This window comes from Meira miltonrushii, assembly GCF_003144205.1.
Source record: "Meira miltonrushii strain MCA 3882 unplaced genomic scaffold FA14scaffold_6, whole genome shotgun sequence".
NCBI classification, from domain to species: Eukaryota; Fungi; Basidiomycota; class Exobasidiomycetes; order Exobasidiales; family Brachybasidiaceae; genus Meira; species Meira miltonrushii.
In genome coordinates, this window is record NW_020289948.1 from 608,776 (window position 1) to 627,626 (window position 18,851).

At 42.8% G+C, this 18,851-nt stretch overlaps 9 protein-coding genes across 9 annotated transcripts; 6 read left to right on the forward strand and 3 right to left on the reverse strand.

Annotated features, from left to right (window-relative positions):
• Positions 1-1,095: 1,095 nt before the first annotated feature.
• FA14DRAFT_108200 (LexA/Signal peptidase) lies at positions 1,096-1,410 on the forward strand (the record flags this gene model as incomplete). Its single annotated transcript, XM_025495832.1, has 2 exons — positions 1,096-1,209; positions 1,249-1,410. Coding segments are annotated over 2 exons (276 nt in total), but the record flags the coding sequence as incomplete, so codon positions are not given.
• FA14DRAFT_92993 (uncharacterized protein) lies at positions 1,349-2,843 on the forward strand. The gene is made up of 2 exons (XM_025503085.1): positions 1,349-1,407; positions 1,530-2,843. The coding sequence occupies exon 2, from the start codon at positions 1,674-1,676 to the stop codon at positions 2,787-2,789; it is 1,116 nt and encodes a 371-aa protein (XP_025352087.1). The 5' UTR covers positions 1,349-1,407; positions 1,530-1,673; the 3' UTR covers positions 2,790-2,843.
• FA14DRAFT_162667 (uncharacterized protein) lies at positions 2,507-3,786 on the reverse strand. The gene has a single exon (XM_025499715.1). The coding sequence runs from the start codon at positions 3,671-3,673 to the stop codon at positions 2,897-2,899; it is 777 nt and encodes a 258-aa protein (XP_025352088.1). The 5' UTR covers positions 3,674-3,786; the 3' UTR covers positions 2,507-2,896.
• A 713-nt stretch (positions 3,787-4,499) lies between these two features.
• Positions 4,500-5,873, forward strand: FA14DRAFT_127647 (DER1-domain-containing protein; the record flags this gene model as incomplete). The annotated part of the gene is made up of 2 exons (XM_025496812.1): positions 4,500-5,229; positions 5,815-5,873. 2 exons carry the CDS (start codon positions 4,500-4,502, stop codon positions 5,871-5,873), a joined length of 789 nt encoding a protein of 262 aa, XP_025352089.1.
• Positions 5,874-7,100: 1,227 nt separating this feature from the next.
• FA14DRAFT_108956 (uncharacterized protein) lies at positions 7,101-7,778 on the reverse strand (the record flags this gene model as incomplete). The annotated part of the gene is made up of 1 exon (XM_025495859.1): positions 7,101-7,778. A coding segment is annotated over one exon (678 nt), but the record flags the coding sequence as incomplete, so codon positions are not given.
• A 1,013-nt stretch (positions 7,779-8,791) lies between these two features.
• Positions 8,792-10,790, forward strand: FA14DRAFT_162668 (cytochrome P450). The gene has a single exon (XM_025499716.1). The coding sequence runs from the start codon at positions 9,028-9,030 to the stop codon at positions 10,666-10,668; it is 1,641 nt and encodes a 546-aa protein (XP_025352091.1). The 5' UTR covers positions 8,792-9,027; the 3' UTR covers positions 10,669-10,790.
• Positions 10,791-10,928: 138 nt separating this feature from the next.
• On the forward strand, positions 10,929-13,556 carry FA14DRAFT_93027 (uncharacterized protein). The gene is made up of 2 exons (XM_025503086.1): positions 10,929-11,410; positions 11,484-13,556. Exons 1-2 carry the CDS (start codon positions 11,123-11,125, stop codon positions 13,290-13,292), a joined length of 2,097 nt encoding a protein of 698 aa, XP_025352092.1. The 5' UTR covers positions 10,929-11,122; the 3' UTR covers positions 13,293-13,556.
• An 86-nt stretch (positions 13,557-13,642) lies between these two features.
• FA14DRAFT_162670 (DUF676-domain-containing protein) lies at positions 13,643-15,530 on the forward strand. Its single transcript, XM_025499717.1, has one exon. The coding sequence runs from the start codon at positions 13,686-13,688 to the stop codon at positions 15,405-15,407; it is 1,722 nt and encodes a 573-aa protein (XP_025352093.1). The 5' UTR covers positions 13,643-13,685; the 3' UTR covers positions 15,408-15,530.
• A 96-nt stretch (positions 15,531-15,626) lies between these two features.
• Positions 15,627-18,140, reverse strand: FA14DRAFT_182583 (uncharacterized protein; the record flags this gene model as incomplete). The annotated part of the gene is made up of 1 exon (XM_025501223.1): positions 15,627-18,140. One exon carries the CDS (start codon positions 18,138-18,140, stop codon positions 15,627-15,629), a length of 2,514 nt encoding a protein of 837 aa, XP_025352094.1.
• Positions 18,141-18,851: the final 711 nt, after the last annotated feature.

Below are 18,851 nucleotides of genomic sequence, written 5' to 3' on the forward strand. Positions count from 1 at the left end.
GTGAAATACTTTGCTGATGAATGCTACCCTCGCCGCTGATCAAAACTTGAAGGGCCAAAGCCTATTTTACCCTCTATTTTCAACTTGCAACAGATTACAGTACACTAATACGATCCCCTGTATACAAACTTCAATAACGCCAGCATGAGAGATTGCAGTCCGGATAAAAAAGAATGTGGGGATGACGGGTAGAATCGGTCGAAGGCGGTGTATGAATCTTCTGATGAACGAGCGATCACCTTTGGGCGCAAGGGATGAATGATGCAAATAGAAGAGAGTATTTCGAGATTGTTCCCTTTTTTGTCGATAAAAATGAGTGCTTCTCGTTCCTTTACTTCATCGAGTATATTGGTGGTAACGGTGATGATGATGGTATCAGATATGAGAGCTTAGTGTGATTAAAGCAGATGGCGATAAATGAATTAATCCTACTAATGTACTATAGCGTCGGGGAAACACCGGCACACAAGCAGCGTGAATGAATTCGTTGTGTGGCCTTCCCCTCGTCGTCCGGCGAACAGATCAGCCTTTAAGCGGTGAGAAGATGCACCCTGGCTACACAGAAAGCGGGCATTTCTTATGTTGGGCGTACGTACGCGTTTAGTCTGGATAACCCGCTTAAGCTGGGCAAGTCCTTCTTCTTTCTTCTTGTGCTTTTAGCGTGAATTGCATTCTAGGCAGGCTTGCTTGAATCATCCTTCTAAACAACCTTCATAACAATTCTCATCAACATTATGGTATAACAAAATGATATCATTTGCATATCGAAGACTACCGCCATGGCTTAACACAGCTGTCAATTTCGCTGCAACGACGACCGTATATAGCGCAAAGGCAGTATTTGCGTTTCATTTGATTGCAGATAGTTTCATCACTGTTTCAGAAACAATTGGTCCTTCAATGCTGCCAACATTGAACACAAGAGGTGATTATCTGATTTATATGCCACTGCCATCCTTTCGATTGTTGGCTCCCTACCTACCTCGCGATATAGCCCCGGCATTCCATCAAAATGACGAAAGAGTAAACAATTCACCACAAACAAAAAATGTTGGTGGTCCTCGAAATAAAGCAGACCCAGCCATGGGCACAGGAATCGCTGTGGGGGATTTGGTGGCCATTTGTTCAATGCGTGACGCCTCATATGATGTGTGTAAACGGGTCATTGGCCTGGCAGGCGATACAATTTTGATCGATCCTAGATCGGAAGTCAAGGAGGATCATCATTTGCAGTGGAGAACGAATAAGAATGCCGCGAAAAGTGACTCAAGCGAAAATGAACCAAGATACATCGTTGTACCTCCAGGTCACATTTGGCTAACCGGTGACAATATGGCAAATAGCACCGACAGCAGGGATTATGGACCCGTTCCCCTTGGGATGATTCGTGGGCGGGTGATTGCCAGAGTGAGTACTTTTGTTTTTAATCTGATTTCTTGTACATTGATCTGATAGTATCAGCCAAGATTATCGCTGTGTAGTCAAAAATTTGTTGAAGCTAACGAAAACTTCTTTTGCCCCGAAAAAAGATTTTACCGTTCGCCGAACGCAAATGGCTGCCAAACGGGCTTAGAGCTGTGGAGACATGAACGAGATAGGAAGATATAAAAGAGGAAGATTCTACTCCCGCAAAAGCCCTCCTCTTATTCAAGCATCAAAGACAGCGAAGCAAGATGTATACCGTGACGAAGACTATTTGGTCTTCTTGTCTCTTCTCCTTGATTTTCGTTGGAGTGTTTACACATCTTGTTTCCGTCTACGCTTGGGATGAAGTTGCCGAGCCCAATCTCCAAAAGAGAATGATGAATGAAGATCAATGGCACGGTTTAGACTCTTCAACGACGTATTCAGCAGCTGGAGGGTCCAAGGATCCCGTTCAAGATGTACCGCGAAAACCTGTGCATGGAGAAGACAGTAAAACGAAATACCGAATAGATCCTACTCAGTGGACGGATCCGGAGCCCAGATCCGGTCAGAAAAGACTCTCACGCTCACCATCACTGGACGGAAAGCAAATCGTTCATTCGCCATCAAAGCGCAAAAGTCCTGAAATTACAGAAGCACCTTCAGCTCATACACCTTCGGCTCCTAACGGAGAAAGTCATGCTGAAGGAGGTCGTAAGCCTGGAGTGATTTATTTGAAGCCAGAGCATAAGACAATGGTACTTTCACAAGAACTAAAAGATGCAAATGCAAAGTTCAAGAAAACGTATAAAAGCTTGAATTCGAAATGGAGGGATAAAAAGCTAACATTAAGACAAAAAATAATGAAAAAAGCAACACCAGAGCAAACTCCTCGTTTCTCTTCGATTCCTGGCTATCATGAAAGATTAGACAAATATCCTGAGGCTAAAGTAACGCTCAGTCCGGACTTTCAGAAGGCAAACCGTAAATTCGAAAAGACGTACGATAAAAGCAATAAAGGGCGAAAGATTAAGAAGTCCAACGCTCAAGCTCGTGATCGACTCAATTCTATTCACGAAAATATAATTTATGGTCAAGGTCGTGGTGAAGGTGTTCTGAAAAAGGACGTGGCAAATGGAGAACAAGCACGCTTGTTGAGATCATCATCCGGCTATTCTTCTGGTCGAAGTTTACCTTATACTCCCAGACGTGGACATGAAGACGAATATAGTCTTTTGAGATCGACATCAGGTGTTGCAGGCCGTCATTCTCATTTAGCATCTCCTTCAACTCGACCGCACGGGAAAAGCGCTATGGAAATTGATCATTCTCCGGATCACGACATCAAATCTGGAGCGAAAAGTAGACGAACAACTTTTCATTGATGCGGCAAAGACTCTCAAAATGCTACAAAGATTAAATATCGAACGCTATCAATTAAAAGTATCACGTTACATTTTTGATTTTTTCTTTTGTCGTACAAGATCCTAGTTCAAGCACTTTCACTGTACATCGGAGGCACTGAATATTTGCGTAAATTATCCAAAGTTGCCTTTCTTGGTCCTGCTCTTTCGCCTCCAACCCTTCTTAATTCGCTCAAAGATCCTTGAATTGTTGCTCGATCAGCTTTGTTTAGAGCTGCTCCTGAAGTACGTGGATCTTTGATGAAAACTTCATTTCTTCTGATCAATTTTGCCCTACTTTGTGAAATTCCGCGAGGTGTGCGTCTATCAATGACATCCATTTGTTCTTTCACGCTTGATTGTTCGGCTTGCGGTTGAAAGAAAGCAGGTAAGAAAGGATAAATTTTAAGTGAAGATGGATCCCAAGCGCGTGCAAGAACGTATTCGTCTTGTAAAACTCTTTGTCGAACTTCATCCAAACTTTCAGCTTGAACGACGAAAGCGCTACCGCACAAAGAATAAACGGGAGAATCGGATTCGGAAACATCTCTGAAATCTTTGCTTAACAGACCGCCTCCCAATTCCACTCTTCCAACTTCTGCTCCTTTACGTACGTCAGCCATATGTGCATCACGAACTTCCAGTCTACGTGCCAATGCACCTGGATTTGGAAAGTCTTCTGCAACGACTAAGTATCTGTTTAGCTTTGCTTGTGAAAGTGGACCGTCCCATGCGCCTTTGGAAGGGGAAGAAGTTTGGAATTGTCGTGAATGATAAGCGATCCTTTCCGTACTTGGTCCAGCGATTGATCTGGATGGACGCAAGGCGATACTGAGAGGAAGCCGTGAAAAACGATTAGCAGCCATGATGATGAATGATGGAGATAGTGGTGGTAGAAGAGAGTACGGCTTTATTTTCCCGAATCTGAAAAAGATAAAGCAGCCAAGTCAAAAGAAAGTAAGCTGAATGAATGAGTGAGTATATGCATGCATTTATTCATCTATTTATTCATTTATGTTTCTTCTTATCTTTTAGATCAACAGGAAATGCACTTTGCCTGTCTAAGTACAAACCACGATAAGCGCGCAGCAGGGTCTTTGTGCACCTTAGCACTGGATTGCGTGCGCAATGAAAAAAAAAGTGTCCCATGGGGAAAATAAAGCCGAGGAACAATCACTTATTCACCCGGCCGAGCGAGCACGATGGGCGAAGCTTATAACCTTATTTTAGCATTTATTCATACTCTTAATTAGGAACACCAATTCCCCGCTGTGGGAAGAAGGAGGTATGGCTTGTTGCTATCATAATTAGTAATCCATTGATGTCATTGATGGTCATTAGGAATAAAGAAGACATTCTCGTACCAGTGTACGTTAGACTGTGCGGGCAGTGCTGTTGGGTCTACGCCTAGCCGCGCACGGTCCTGATTCCACCTTCCACGTATGTAGAATATTGAAGAATGACAAAATACTATTCAGCCTTTCTCCTAATCCTTGTCTATCATCCCTTGTTCAATTTGCTTTCCGAATCAATCTCAACTGTCGCCAGAGAGACGCCCTTGATCTCGTTCAACCTTTTGCCTTGAAAAGCACTTGACTGACGTTCGGTCTTTGGCGGTCGCGTAAGACTTAGTCTTTGCATCACAACTACCATCATCTACGCCCTCGTTCCTCAGACAAGCACTTCGCAGCCATGGACGAGATCAATAAGATCCCGCCTGTAACAAGGACGATGATCTTTGCCACTTTGGGAGTGACGCTACCCGGAATGTTACAGATCATAAGTCCGTACATCTTCTTTTTGTGGTGGCCAGCAATCACTGGAAAGTTTCAAATTTGGCGTTTATTCACTTCATTCTTCTATGGTGGATCAGGAATACAATTGCTATTTGATATTTTTCTACTTTTAAGAAATTCAACAGATCTGGAAACGAATAAATTTTATCGCAAAACTGCTGATTATGCTTGGGCACTCATGATCGTTGGCTCGATGATCATCGCAACGAATTATCCTCTCAAATCACCGGTCTTATTCAATCCTCTCTTGATGGCGATTGTGTATTTGTGGTCCCGAGCAAATCCACACTCAAACGTGAGCTTGTTTGGATTAATCAATTGTCCAGCAAAGTATCTGCCTTATGCATATTTGCTCTTCGACCTTTTGCGTGGAGGGACACCATATGCGATTCAAAGTGCAACCGGATTGTTATCAGCGCATATCTATTATTTCTTGAACGAGGTCTTGCCGGCAACCAATGGCGGAAGAGGTCCTAATTATCTGCCTAGAACTCCTGCCTTCTTGCAAAATCTCTTACGTGACAGTCCTGATCCAAGAGTGCAAGGACAAGAAGCACAACAAGGAGGAAGCGTACGTAGTACTGCTTGGGGAGGAACGGCATATGCGCCCGCAGGAAGGTCTTTTGGTGGTGGAGCAAATGCAGCAGCACCTTCTACCGGAGGACAACGATTGGGCAGTACCAGCGGCGGAGGACTTCGATCATGGCTTCCGTTTGGCGGCGGCGGCGGCGGAGGAGGAGGAAATGCAGGTGGAAACGCTACCAATTCTGGACGGACAGGCTTGACTGGTCAATCAAGACCTGATCGAGAGGCAATGCTTGCGGCTGCAGAAGCAAGATTACGCTCACTACGTGATAGTAGCATTGCTGGTCGTAATCAAGCTGCCAGTGCGGCTGCTTCACAAGCAGCGAATAGCTCAGAAGCAAGAGCCAGAGCTTCTTCTGCTTCTCAAAATCAGGCTCCGTCAGCATCAGCAGGTAGCACGTTATCGGGATCACAAGCAGCTAGGACAACAGCCAGATCGCAGACTGGTACAGAAGCCGTTCGACGTGCGGCAGCAGGAGGTTCAGCTGTAGGTGGTGCTAGTCGATCAATTTCTTTCGGAGAAGGCAATAAGAAGACAACAGATGAAGATCAAGAAACGGCTAGTGGAAGTGGCGGAAGGGTTGCTGAAATTCGTAGAGCGCCTTCTGGAAACGATAATCAAAGAGAGCAAGACGATGATGACGTAGAACACAGTTGGGGCTCAGGTCAACGACTTGGTAATTAGCATTTTGTACAGATAATCCTTTTTTTTTCAAGCCAATGGCAATTTGCAATACGCAAAAAGATGAGAGTGATACACATTATTTGCCAGTGTCGAGCATTCTTCCAATCGTTCAGTAGCAGCGCCCATGTGAACCTTTTTATTCTTTTTGCAGTGAGTTATTCTCATTATATCGTAAAAGCAAACATAAAGTACACGAATTACAACGGGCAAAGGCGGCAGCACAGGATATAAGGTCCTCGGATACATAACATTTGACATGACGAGTGACATACATCGAAAGAGCTCACAACCGGGCCACACAGAGGATGAAAGGACTGAACAGGGTGGTATCAATGAACAAGGAAGTGGAATGCAAGGCAAAGGAGCTCACAACCGGGCCACACAGAGGATGAAAGGACTGAACAGGGTGGTATCAATGAACAAGGAAGTGGAATGCAAGGCAAAGTAGACAATAGCAAAGTAGCGGTCAATCTCTTCCCATCAAGCCTGTCTACTTTGCCTTGCATTCCACTTCCTCATTCATGTCAGATACAACAATCACTTTTGTATTTCGCTTAAGCGAAACGGGAACGATCTCCACGAAGGACCAGCTCGAGTCGCACATTTAAAACCAACAAGAGAGAATGATAAATCAGACCTCTCTCACACAAGCGGCTGTAATCGACGACAGCGTGTAGGAGGTGGCGAAAGACGCATGGCGAAAACATGAATCTTTTGCGGCGAAATCTGAAATAGACCAGGTTTGTGAAAATGCTATTTTTGCACTTTCTGTGCTCTCTTGGCAAAGCGGGATAGATATATTGCGAGTCTGTTTCCGGTGAGTTGGCAGATCTTACTCTTTTGAAATGCGAGCTATGCTTTGCTGGTGTGCTCCCATTCATCGTCTTTGACGGTACACTTTGAGCAATTTCTGCAATTCCACTATCATCGATTGTGCTGTTCTGACGATGCCAAGGATTTACTGCTTCTAAATGGCAATCATCGTGGGTATCCTCTGATCAACATCATTGGCTGGCGCATATATTCAAAAGAAGAAGCGTGACATAGTACAGAAAAAGCAGAGTATTATATTTACAGAAATCGTGATCACCAGCCTATGTTGACTGTTGCAATCCATCGCATGAGATGGAAGATAGGGGTCAAAAAGCTTGTGAACTGGGTACACAATTGACCGGGCATGTGAAGCAAAGAAGGATTGTAAGGGATGCTGAGCGTTCCAATCTCGATCACACGATGAACGGTCAAAATTGCCACTCTTCCATCTTGATCGATATCATGATTGATTCCACGTCTTCCAGCAGCCAAGAGATCATCTTCATATTGCACTTTTGCTTTCCACTTCCAAATCTTCCATCTTCCGCCTAATTGTGCCGCTTCTACCAATAAATCACGTCCACGATTATATCCATCATCATCGATTGTATGATGATGACGTAAATCTTTTTCCAACGAGACAGCCAAGAACCAAGCGCCAGTATCAGCGTTTGTACCATTTTGTTTCCAAACTCTGAAATGGTTTCCACCCCTGAACGTTTCCCAACAAGCACCAATCCATCTACCTGGCGCACCCCAAGATTCCGTTTGACGAAATTCAAACATTTCCGTCATCCATCCTTGTCCGTCACCCAAATTTGCACGTTGAAGGCCACCTAAATGCAAATCCAAACATTCGAACGAAAAACCAATCGTACGAACATAATCACGTAAACCTGCATCGCTCAACACGTACGGATCCGAATGACCTGAAATGATTGCATTGATCGGTTCACGTAAACCGTTTCCGACCAAATCTAACATACTTCCACCCTTTTTACGTGGATCTTTCCAGGCTGGCATATGTGGCGCTCCTCTTCCATCTCCGTCATCTAAGTCTGTTGCATGAATGACTTGATGATCTTGAATTGTGTATGGTTGATAGAAATGTCTGTCATTTGATGGTACATCCCTCCACTCTTTTTGGAGAGTTGGCGATTTAGCTCTATGGCATGGCACAGCTTGCGTAATTGTAAGCCATGAGCAAGCAATCACCAAGCACAAGACTACATTAAAGCGTATCATGATGTTTTCCTCATGGGATTGATGATGGTAATGAAGATTACTAAGTATAGAATTTGTCCTGTCAAAAATCAGGTCCAAATTCAATAGAGAAGAGGCACACGCGCTGAAATGCACCCGTGCGACGCGCTGCGCAGGAAACAATCGGGCGATCGAGCCATGCTTATGCATAAATTATGGAATGCCGGTATTGCGCCCGTGTATTCCTCAAATAGGCACAGCACCGGCGTTTAAGCAAACAACCGCAACACTAAATCCGAAATAAAAAGATGGTTAGGTTCTTCATGTTCACTTCCAGAACAGGGTTTGTTCGTCATCATAAAGAGAATATGAGGATAATAATAGTTCTGAAGTTGAGCAGTATTGCGAGGCGTTGTGAACAGGATAGAGCAGAAGTCTCTTGACAGCAGAAGCACTGATTTCTGCCCCTAAATAGGAATGAAAGCAAATGAATGTTGATTCAAGCAATAGTCCGTAAAGACACTTTGCTATGAATTGCTATGTCTTCTCCTCCATTCTACCTTTACAGATCACTTAGAGAGATTGTTGGCCTAGATTGATGGTATGACGAAGCAACATTAATCTTAACTTCGAACGTATCACTTTAATTTACCCAAACATTGATTCATTCCAGTCATCACAAAGGTTCGGGCAAGAATTCCTATGCTACACCGAGGGACACACTTTTGTTTCTCATGACCCAATCCATCACCGAGGCAGACCTTTTTCCGGGTTGAGGAAAATGAAATTGTGATTGTCAATGCATGATGAATAGCTTAACTGCATTACCCCACAAAAATAGAAAAGGTATGATCAAAAATAGTACGCTAAAAATAAAAACACACTTGACTTGCTCCCTTTCTCATTGCCACAAAAGAAGAAGAGGATCGTGCGAAAGGGTGGGAAAAAAAAGAAGGATAAATGCTGCATCAATACTCTAATACCTCAGTCGATCTTACCCTCGGGCTTTTGATTGTCTGACCGAGGAAAGGGATATCTCGACCGGAGCGGCTCTCCACTTGTCAAAACGATTTATAAATAAAAGTAGACTTGGACGCATTCATCTTCCTTTCTATCCACCATCGTACAATCAGTCAAAATGATCGACGTTCAATCTTCTTCGTTATCCCGTTTGTTCGGGTCAATCGACGCAAAGACTTTACTCATCACATTCGTCATCTCTACAGCTTTACTGGCCATCGCTTATCCAAACAGCCTGGTCGGTACAAAACGCCGCAAGAACATTGTTGTCGCTCAACCAGCGTATCCTCTCATAGGTAATTTGACATGGATCTTGGATATCCTGGCTCAACGTACTCGATTGCTAGATGAAATCTATCGTTTGCAAACCACTCAAGCAAAAGGTGGAATGCCATTCACAATGACGTTCCCAGCTTTGGGTGGTCGTGTAACTGTGATCAATAATCCAGCATACATTCAACACGTTCAAAAGACAAATTTTGATAATTATCCAAAAGGTCCAGATCAACAAAGAATCATGAAAGATGTTTTGGGCGTTCATGGAATCTTTGCTTCAGATGGTGATATCTGGCTTAAACAAAGAAAGTTGGCTTCCAACATCTTTTCATTCAACAATTTCCGTACACATGTCCAGAACACAGTCGTTCGCGAAATTCAAACATTAGACACCCTCTTACAAAATGCTTGTCAACAAAACACAAAAGTTAACTTTCCCGATACCATGTTCAGGTTCACTTTGAGTTCATTCTCATTGATGGCATTTGATGCTGATATCAAATGCTTACCGACAAAAGTTGAAGGCCTGCAAATTCCGAATCAGTTCGCTACCAATTTTGATTTTGCTCAAGAAGTCATGGATCATCGTATCTTCGCCCTTCTGCCAAAATGGTCAGAGTACTTCACGAAAGAAGGCTATAAGATGCGCAAGGCACTTCGTCAATTGGACTCATACTGTTACCAGATCATTGATTCCCGTTTAGCCAGAAGAGAAAAAGAAGGAACCAACACATCAACGGACAAGACAGGCAAAGATCTCTTGGAATTATTCATGGATCGCGGCTTGACAAGAGAGGAGTTGTTGCCCGTCATTCTGAACTTTTTGATCGCTGGTCGTGATACTACTGCACAAAGTTTGGCATGGCTCTTCTTTGAACTTTGGAAGTCACCCAAGTACATCGACCTGATCAGAGAATCAATCGCACCAGTCGTTGGAACACCTGAATCGCAAAGTCCGATGCAATATGATGATATGAAAGAATTACCTTTCTTACAAGCTTGTTTCTATGAAGCCGTTCGTTTATGGCCAGCCGTACCAAAGAATGTGAAACGTGTTATGCAAGATGATATCATTCGTCCAACGGGTGGTGAGGCAACAATTGAAGGTTTACCCGACGTTGACGTTCGTGCGGGCGAATCGGTCATTTGGAGTGATTTCACAATGAGTCGTATGCCTGAAGTTTGGGGTGAAGATTGTTTAGAATTCAAGCCAGAAAGATTTTTGGAAAAAGATGAAAGTGGTCGTTTACGTTGCAAAGAATACAGTCAATTCAAATTTCACAGCTTTAATGCCGGTCCAAGAATGTGTTTAGGTAAAACACTTGCTGTTTATGAAGGTATGGCAGTCACTGCTGCTATCCTGGGAAGGTATGACGTACACTTTGACAATGATCAAATGCGTAACAGTCCTCCCACTTACGGTGACAGTCTTACACTTCCATGCACGCCATACTTTGTTCATTTTACCCCTCGTCAAAATTAAGACCTTTCTAGCCTTGCTACGAAAATCTTACTTTTTTCCCTCCGTTCAAAATTCACACAGACCCTTATGGTCTAACGCTACTTACAGATACCTTTTGTTTTCAATTTCATTCACATTAAAGCATTTCGACTGTCATCGTGATGGTGTTCAAGCCATATGGTCACATACTGCCAAAGCGGCCCGAGCTTGAATGGTGTCAATCTTGAGGAACGGATCGCTTCATTTATGGGATAAAGTATTAAAATAGCCGGAAAAAATATGTATGCCCTGCATAATAGAAGATCCCGAAAAGCGATCTGTGCCCATCGGTTCATATCATCATTTCCGGATGATAAGACGTATTACGTACGTAAACTTGTGCAAAGAGTATTGACCCACATATTCGGGATGTCAAGATCTAATCTTTGTTTCTTTGCCACCTTCATTCCATCTTACACACACAACACATTACACAATGTCGTTATACTCACATTCATTCAATTTCATGGCTTCGCCAAACGGATACGGAGGAGTACGTCCACAATTACCGGATTTTCAAAATGTAGGAGAAATGAAAGAATTCGTTTCGAGGTTATTCTTGTTTCATCTTCAAATTCCACATATCTTTCTTCAGGTCAAATTTGGCGCTTCACTATTCGTCGTCATTCTTTTTAATGGGCTATTGATCATCATTCGTAGAATGTATGATAAATCATTTTGGGTCGCTCGTCTTGTCAAACGTCCTTCCGGGACTATCATTGTGGTAAGTATCTCCTGACTGTGCATGTTTGAAAGTGTACTAACTTCTCTTCTCTCTCCTTCGCACCATCTTTTAGCCAAATGCAATCTTATCATTCGCCATGGTAGAAAGCATCTTCATCACGGTTTTGGTCGCTCTACTTTTTCAATTTTGTCAATATTACGAATACTACAAAGTAAAGCCAGCAAACTTTATTTTATGGATCACTTTGCCTTGGTGCACGGCAATCCTTGGGGTTTATTGGGCAATGTTGGGTTCGCATTACGCAACACCAACTCGGGTCAAACCAATCGGGGGTCTTTACAATGATCGATTGAATTGGGTAGAAAGATTATTCCAAAATGCTTTCATGGTGAACTTTATCGCTGCTGGCCTACCTGCCATTTTATGCACATCAGTTGCAATTCCAAGTTTCATGGCAAATGCGCATTATAATAAAGCGCAAAAGATGGAGGAGGATTGGCAAGGAATGTATGCAAATCAAACAGTCTTTACACAAGAAATGGTCACTGAGGCACAATTGATATGGTACAAGGTACTTCAAGGTACAAGAACAGCAAGCGTTGTATTTTACCTTTGGTTCGTGTGGGCAGTCGTTTGTTGGCTATTATATACGTCTATCACGTTTCGATTGATCATGACCATTCGTTCAGAATTGAACAGACCGGCAGATGACGTTATGACGTTCATCGTTACCACAGCACATCAATACTCGCCCAAAATGAAAGGAATCATGTCACAGGGACAATCGGAGACACAGCTTTGTAGGAGAATCACGTTTGAAGAACCTCCCCGTTTATCTTACAATGGAAGCAAAGGTGATCTTTCCTTGAAGCAAAAACTTAGATCCTTGCCAATCTTTGCTTCTCCAATAGTGGCTCATTCTTCTTTGTCGCTTACTCATATTGATGAAGCAGAACCACCTTCGCCAATTCTGAACAGAACCAGAGAACCACCATCACCAATTCTGCACAGAACCAGCGAGCCGCCCTCACCCATTCTGAACAGAGCCAGAGAACCGCCATCACCAATTCTGAACAGAGCCAGCGAGACGCCCTCACCCATTCTGAACAGAGCCAACGAATTGCCGCCGCCATCGCCAATTGTGAACAGATTCAACGGACTATCATCGCCAACCTTGAACAGATTCAACGGACTACCATCGCCAACCTTGAACAGAGCCGAGATGAATCAAAGCCAGCAAAGATCAAAAGAAGCAATCGATCAACCTCAAATCAAAACCAAACTTTCTGCAAAATTTTTGAAATCTTTCTTGCCAAATTTAATTTTAGAAGATGATGAAGAAAGTTCTTCAAGATTGACGACAAATTTTACACAAGAATCCAGAAAACAACAAAAAAAAGAAATGCGTAAAGCATTTTTACAAATTTTTGTTCAATTTTTGGTTGTCAGTCCGGGTTGTGCAACGTTTGCAAGTATTGCACTTTTTATGGCACTTACCATTAATTCTTCTTTTGAAAAACCTTCAAGTGATGGGCTTGGAAATCGATTTGAATATTTTGGTCCGGTTGCTTTGCTTTGTGTGGTTTATGCAATTATTGTCTTTGGCTGTGGAGCATCTTTTGCACTTTTACAAAGAACATATGAACCGGTGTTCACTGCAATCACAACTTCACACAATAGTCACGGTATCCTTCGTTCATCTCAAGATGAAGATTATAGTCTCACTTGCAATAGCAAAGTTTGTCAAACGGTTCAAAACGTTGATCCACGTATTGGCATTGGACAATCACCAATTCCAAGAGAAAAAGACAGAAGATCAAGAGCACCCAAAAAGATCAAAACGAATCATATTATTTCTACATTCTTTGAAACCAAAAGTCATCATAGCCCTCGACAAGAAGATGATGGTGATAGGATATAAATTGTTTCCCTCATTTTTTTTCGCATTCGCATATAACCCCTTTAAAGGCCGAATCTTCGGCGTTAAGATGTTTTTCTTTTTGTATTTCGTTCGGTACACAATTTGCATGCTGAGCCATGAGAGTTGTCATGAATAGTAAGCCTACGCGCCTGTTGTGCTGCTTTTACGGGAGTTAATCTCCACCTTTTGCAATGCATATCGTAAGCAGTTTGTGTAAATCCGCGGGATTTGTTATTCATTAAACGGCATTTGAGCAGTTTGACGTTGGTTGAGTAAATGCAAGATTTGAAATCTTATGGTGCATTGTTCGTGTTGGTTAATGAATGAATGCATGTATATAAACAACATTCTACATCTTTGATTCCAACTCCTCATCCCAAACAAAAGCTAGAGATGGCAACCAATACTTCTGGTGCTTCTTCTTCAGCAGCTTCAACGGCTGATCTTGCAAGCAGCAGCAAGACATCCACACCCGTACATCTAATCGTATTGTGTCATGGATTATGGGGAGAACCAAAGCATTTACGTACTCTTGAGACCTTGTTAGCAAATTCATTTGGAGAACAAACAACGATTGTGAATGCGACTGGGAAACGTGAGAAGACAAAGTTTGTTGGGAATGAAAGTGATGATTCAATAAAGAAGAGCACAAAGAAGACCAAAGAAGAAATAAAGAAAGAAAAAGCACAAAAGGAAGAAGAAGAATTAGACAGATTACACGAGAAGCTATTGAGCAAATATGCGAGCAAAGTACGTGATCAAAATGCAGAAGATCATATGAATGTCGTCATTTTAAACACTTCTAGCAATGAAGGTGGAAAGACGTACGATGGAATCGATTGGTTGGGCGAAAGGGTTGTTCGAGAAATTAAAATCGAACAGAGAAAGCTTGCTAAGGAAGGAAAACAAATTGAACGTTTCAGTATGGTTGGTTATTCACTTGGTGGATTGGTTGTACGATTTGCTGCTGGATTACTCGAATCTCAATCTTTCTTCACCCCAGCCAGAAGACCGCCAATTCAAGCACGTCAAGTGATCACAATCGCTACGCCTCACATTGGCTCACCTCCAGGTTCAGGTACATTTGGACGTTTGGTCGGCTATTTCGGTGCTAGACTTCTAAGCAGAACAGGTGAACAGATTTATGGAGCAGATCAAGGATGGCAAGTTGAAGGCGAGGAAGGAAAGGTTGGCCTTTTGGAATATATGTCAAAACCCGATACGTACTTCATTCGTGCTTTGAATCGATTCGAAAAAGTACACTTTTATGCAAATGCAGTCAATGATATTACCGTGCCTTTCCGAACAGGATGTATTGAGCTTTGGGATCCATTCGTAGAACAGGAAGATGGAGTAGACGTAAAGTTATTATCTGACGCTGCCATTTTGACAGACGTTCAACTTCACGAACCCGAAAAGCAGACTTTCTTGCAAAATATTCGCGCCAAAGTCAGCAAGACGCCCGGTTTTCTCAACCCCAACAGAATTCCGATGAATTTCCCCTACAATTATATCATCTTCTTCGGTCTACCAGTCTTGTTTCCAATTTTTGCCGTTCGAGTCGTTTATAAGCTGTCCAAAGACAGTCAGAAGAGTCGACTTCGAATTGAAGAGCTAGAACGAAAATGGAACGAGCTAGAATTTGAGGAGGATGGTAATGAAGAGCAAAATCAGACATCCATCGAATCGGTAGAAGACGATAAACAAACTAGAAACGCAACTGAAGAAAGAACGTCAAGGTTGATGAAGAATATGGTCATGGCCGTTGCTGAAGATAATGTAGAAAGCGAAAGAGACCTAATACCCGGTCTAGCCACACCACATGAACACGTCACAACCGAGCCATCGCAAACCACTCGTCCACCTTGGCATTCACCTTGGAAGCATGGAGAATTGCCAAAATCCAAAAAGCAAGCACCTTTATCGCCAGCTCAACGTACAATGGTTGCGAATCTTAACAATCCAGATATTTTGCCTAAATTGACAAAAGTATGGACTTATTACCCGGATATGAATAACAGTCATGCGATCATCATTGCACGTTCACTTTCTATCGAACCACACCGGAAAGGACTACCGATCGTTAAGCATATCGTGGACGATTTCTTATCTTGAACAAATTTTTACTTGCTATAGATTTACTGCCTTTTACCATTTTTTGTATTTTTAGATTGATATAATACACAACACATTGCTCTTCTCAACAGCTTTTCTCCTACTTGTTCGTTATACAGATTACATTAATGACACGAGTAATAAGTAAAGTAAACAAAACAGAAGTCCAAAGATCGTTACAAAGATGAGTACTGACTGGAGTATTCACAAAAAATTCTCTCAGATCAGACCGTTGATACCGAAATTCTGATCATTAATAAAATGAGAAGTTTTGATGCGTTCCTTTTTACTCTTGATCTCATTTCGAAGTGCTTGTTCATACGCATCTTCTGATGGATTGAAGGATTGTTGTTCAGACGTTGCAGAAGCCATGGATCTTTCTGCTTTTGAACGTGTACCTCTTGCAGCGGCTGCAATTCCACCACCATCATGATGTGCAAGATGACCGGTAACATTTTTCACCGCTTTGAATGCGCCTTTTACGCCCTTTTGATCTGCATTTGGATCCAAGGCAGCCACTGTCGTTTGATGTCTACGTTTCTCAGCTTTGACATCCAACAATTCTTGTTCCATCATCATTTTTGCAATATCCAAAGCTTCGTTCAATCTTGTTTCTCCATGAGCGTCAACAAATTTGTTAAACTTGTGTTGCACATCACCGTTCGCATGCTCACTTCCTTCGTGATCTTTGGCTTCGCTTGCTTCTGGATCCAAAACATCATCAGTTTTGTGATCAGTCTTCCTTCCTCCATGCATACTATTTCCAAGAGCAATTGCATGTCCCAAAGCACGTAAAGATCTGAACTTGTGGTGACTATTGGCTGTGCTCACCTCGTCACTCTTTTCGACTGGTTCAATGTGATCAGTCTCTTCAGATTTTGCTTGTTTGATAGCGTGACTGTCATTCAAGAGCTTCTCTCTTTCGATAATTGACTTAACAGGTTCCGCTTGTTCGTTCACTCGAATCGTCATCATACGTTCTTTTTCTTTCTCTTCTGCTTTTCGTTGATGACGGTGTGAGATTTCATCCATTCTTGCGCGGTCAAGTTGTGAAAGGTCTTTTTCTTCCAAACTTGGTTCGCGAGAACGATGTGGCCTTTCATGGCGGCTACGGTGACGTCGAGTGCTTCCATGGCTTCTAGGACTATCTTCTGATGCTCGATTAAGATGCTCAGAAACGACATTGTCCTCTGATAAACGTGTCTTATGACGAGAGCGAGATCGGTCATGAGTAGAACGATATTGTGGTTCAGATCGGACGCTTTCCATTGATGGTCTTCCGTGATGATCGTAATGACGTTCAGCACGAGCCTCTCTACTCTTGTGAATGGGTTCGGGCTGGACCCGTTCTACAGCTAAAGGTTCATCGTGAACAGCTGCATTCTCTGTTCCATCCAACACAGGCATTTTAGTTAACTGCCTTTGACGAGTTCTAGATTTCTTTGTGGTAGGATCATCAATCTGATGTCCATCACGGCCGATCCAAATAACATCAGAATGCACTGCTGCATTTCCATTATTACGATGTCGTTCAGATTCCACAATTTTGAAAGCAGTCTTGGCATCCACAATTCCGTCATTTTCATAGGCTAAAGGTTCATCATTGACTTGTTTACGCTCTCGTCCTTCGTGACGACGAGCATAGTCAGAAGGATCATCAGCCTTGTAATGAACTTTTGTCATGCCTTTTCTGCTATTAGTACGGCGGGGAAGTTCATCTCCATGACTGATCTTTTGCCTTTCTTGATCGAATGAAGGTTTTCTCGGAGTATCACCTTCCGGCTCTTCCATTGAATCGGCAATTTTGAGCATTGAATCGCGGACTCTTCGCTTTGCTGATGCTGCTAGCACATGGATACGTTCACGTACCGCTTCGGAAAGAATCTTTTCAAGATCTTCCTCAGAAACACTTGCATCTGTATCTTCATGTCGTTTTGGGGGTGGCCTCCTTAACTTCTTTTGCATTCGACCCTCGCCGCCTACTACCTGCTTTTGTACGGCCGTTTCTACGATTGCAGCAAAACTACTGTTCCCTTTTGGAAGACTTGCCAAATTTTTGTGAAAGTTATGAGGATTACCTTCTCTTGCTGTAGAAGGCAAAAACATTCCATGACCATCGGCAAAGATTGGCGCAAAAGCTTCGGTCAAACTTGGAGCGGTCATATATGTGCCTTTTTCTACTGGCTCAAATTCGTCTTCTGATCCTAATTCTATCGAACTTTTGCGATGATTAAGTCCTGAACGTTTTGCAACAGATTGATCCATGTCATGGCCTGCATGATCATGTTTCTTTACGAATCGCATTGCACAGACCAATTTGGCCCCAAATCCATGTTTAGCGGGTTGATCATAAAGTTGCTTGGTTGTTGCACTGATCTCGCTGTGATCACTCATAGATGCTCGCGAAATATCTTTTGCATTATTGACTTCCAACTCTTTCTTCTTGGCCAAGTTTCGATCATTTCGGCTAGAGTGTTGATTGTAATTGATCTTGCGTTCGCTCATCAATTGGCGAATCTGTCGACGTTCGTCTTCAAGATCGTCCGTTGCAGGTGTGTAGCCCGTTGCTCTCCTGCCAGAGATTGGTTTGAGCTCCTTGTAGGAGGAAGAGCGATACCCTGGTTCATTATCCTCACCACCTCCTTTCGATTCAATCTCTTCTACACTAGGATGAAAGCGTACTGAGCCGCTATTGTTCGCATGTTTCATGATATGTGAGCGTGAGCTAGACATGTTCCAAATCTCCTTCTCTTGTTTGTCCAACTGATGATGCTTGATATTCTGTTGTAAGACTGTGGACGGTCGAAAGGATCAGCGATACACAGTAAAGACTCTTTTATGTATTTCCTTTGGATTTGACCAATCATGAAAGCACGTCCCATACTGCAACGCCTTTGTGGGTGAATAGGCGTCGTAATGGCGCTCGAAAGCTGATAAAGCAGTGCGATTCGGCGTCATGTTTGGCGGCCAAGCTGGCGTATTGACCACAATTGAAGTGTGAATGCTGTGCATGTAGCTTTACTGCTCTCATTCTCAATGAATGGTACTATCTTTCAACACCCATATTGATGATCTTTTTGGCGAATTTATGACAGCACGAGGTAGGCGTCAACGTGCGGCAATGATGATTTGCTAAATGAAAAGCATTCATTTCTTGGACGGATAACGTTTCACGACTGATTACGACAAATCAGAACATTTTCTTTAGCCAGGAGAATTTGGCACAATCAGTGTGGTAATATGAATTCCTTCTCCGCAATCGGATCGAGCGGATGAGCTATGATGGTGGCACAGCGCTGTGCAAAGAAGTGAGCGTATCGCTTGTTGCGTTTAACCAAAAATTGGTGCATGTATGCGTGCATAAGAAGAAAGCGCAACAATTAGGACAAGTAACACTACGCCCACTTCATTCATCCTCTTGTTTGTCCTTTCAGACAAAAACAG

Excerpts from the sequence above, each read along its gene's own strand:
- FA14DRAFT_92993 (XM_025503085.1), top strand. The coding sequence starts at position 1,674 with ATGTATACCGTGACGAAGACTATTTGGTCTTCTTGTCTCTTCTCCTTG.
- FA14DRAFT_162667 (XM_025499715.1), bottom strand. The coding sequence starts at position 3,673 with ATGGCTGCTAATCGTTTTTCACGGCTTCCTCTCAGTATCGCCTTGCGT.
- FA14DRAFT_162668 (XM_025499716.1), top strand. The coding sequence starts at position 9,028 with ATGATCGACGTTCAATCTTCTTCGTTATCCCGTTTGTTCGGGTCAATC.
- FA14DRAFT_93027 (XM_025503086.1), top strand. The coding sequence starts at position 11,123 with ATGTCGTTATACTCACATTCATTCAATTTCATGGCTTCGCCAAACGGA. Across the intron at positions 11,411-11,483 it reads CTTCCGGGACTATCATTGTG|CCAAATGCAATCTTATCATT; the intron begins GTAAGTATCTCC and ends ACCATCTTTTAG.
- FA14DRAFT_162670 (XM_025499717.1), top strand. The coding sequence starts at position 13,686 with ATGGCAACCAATACTTCTGGTGCTTCTTCTTCAGCAGCTTCAACGGCT.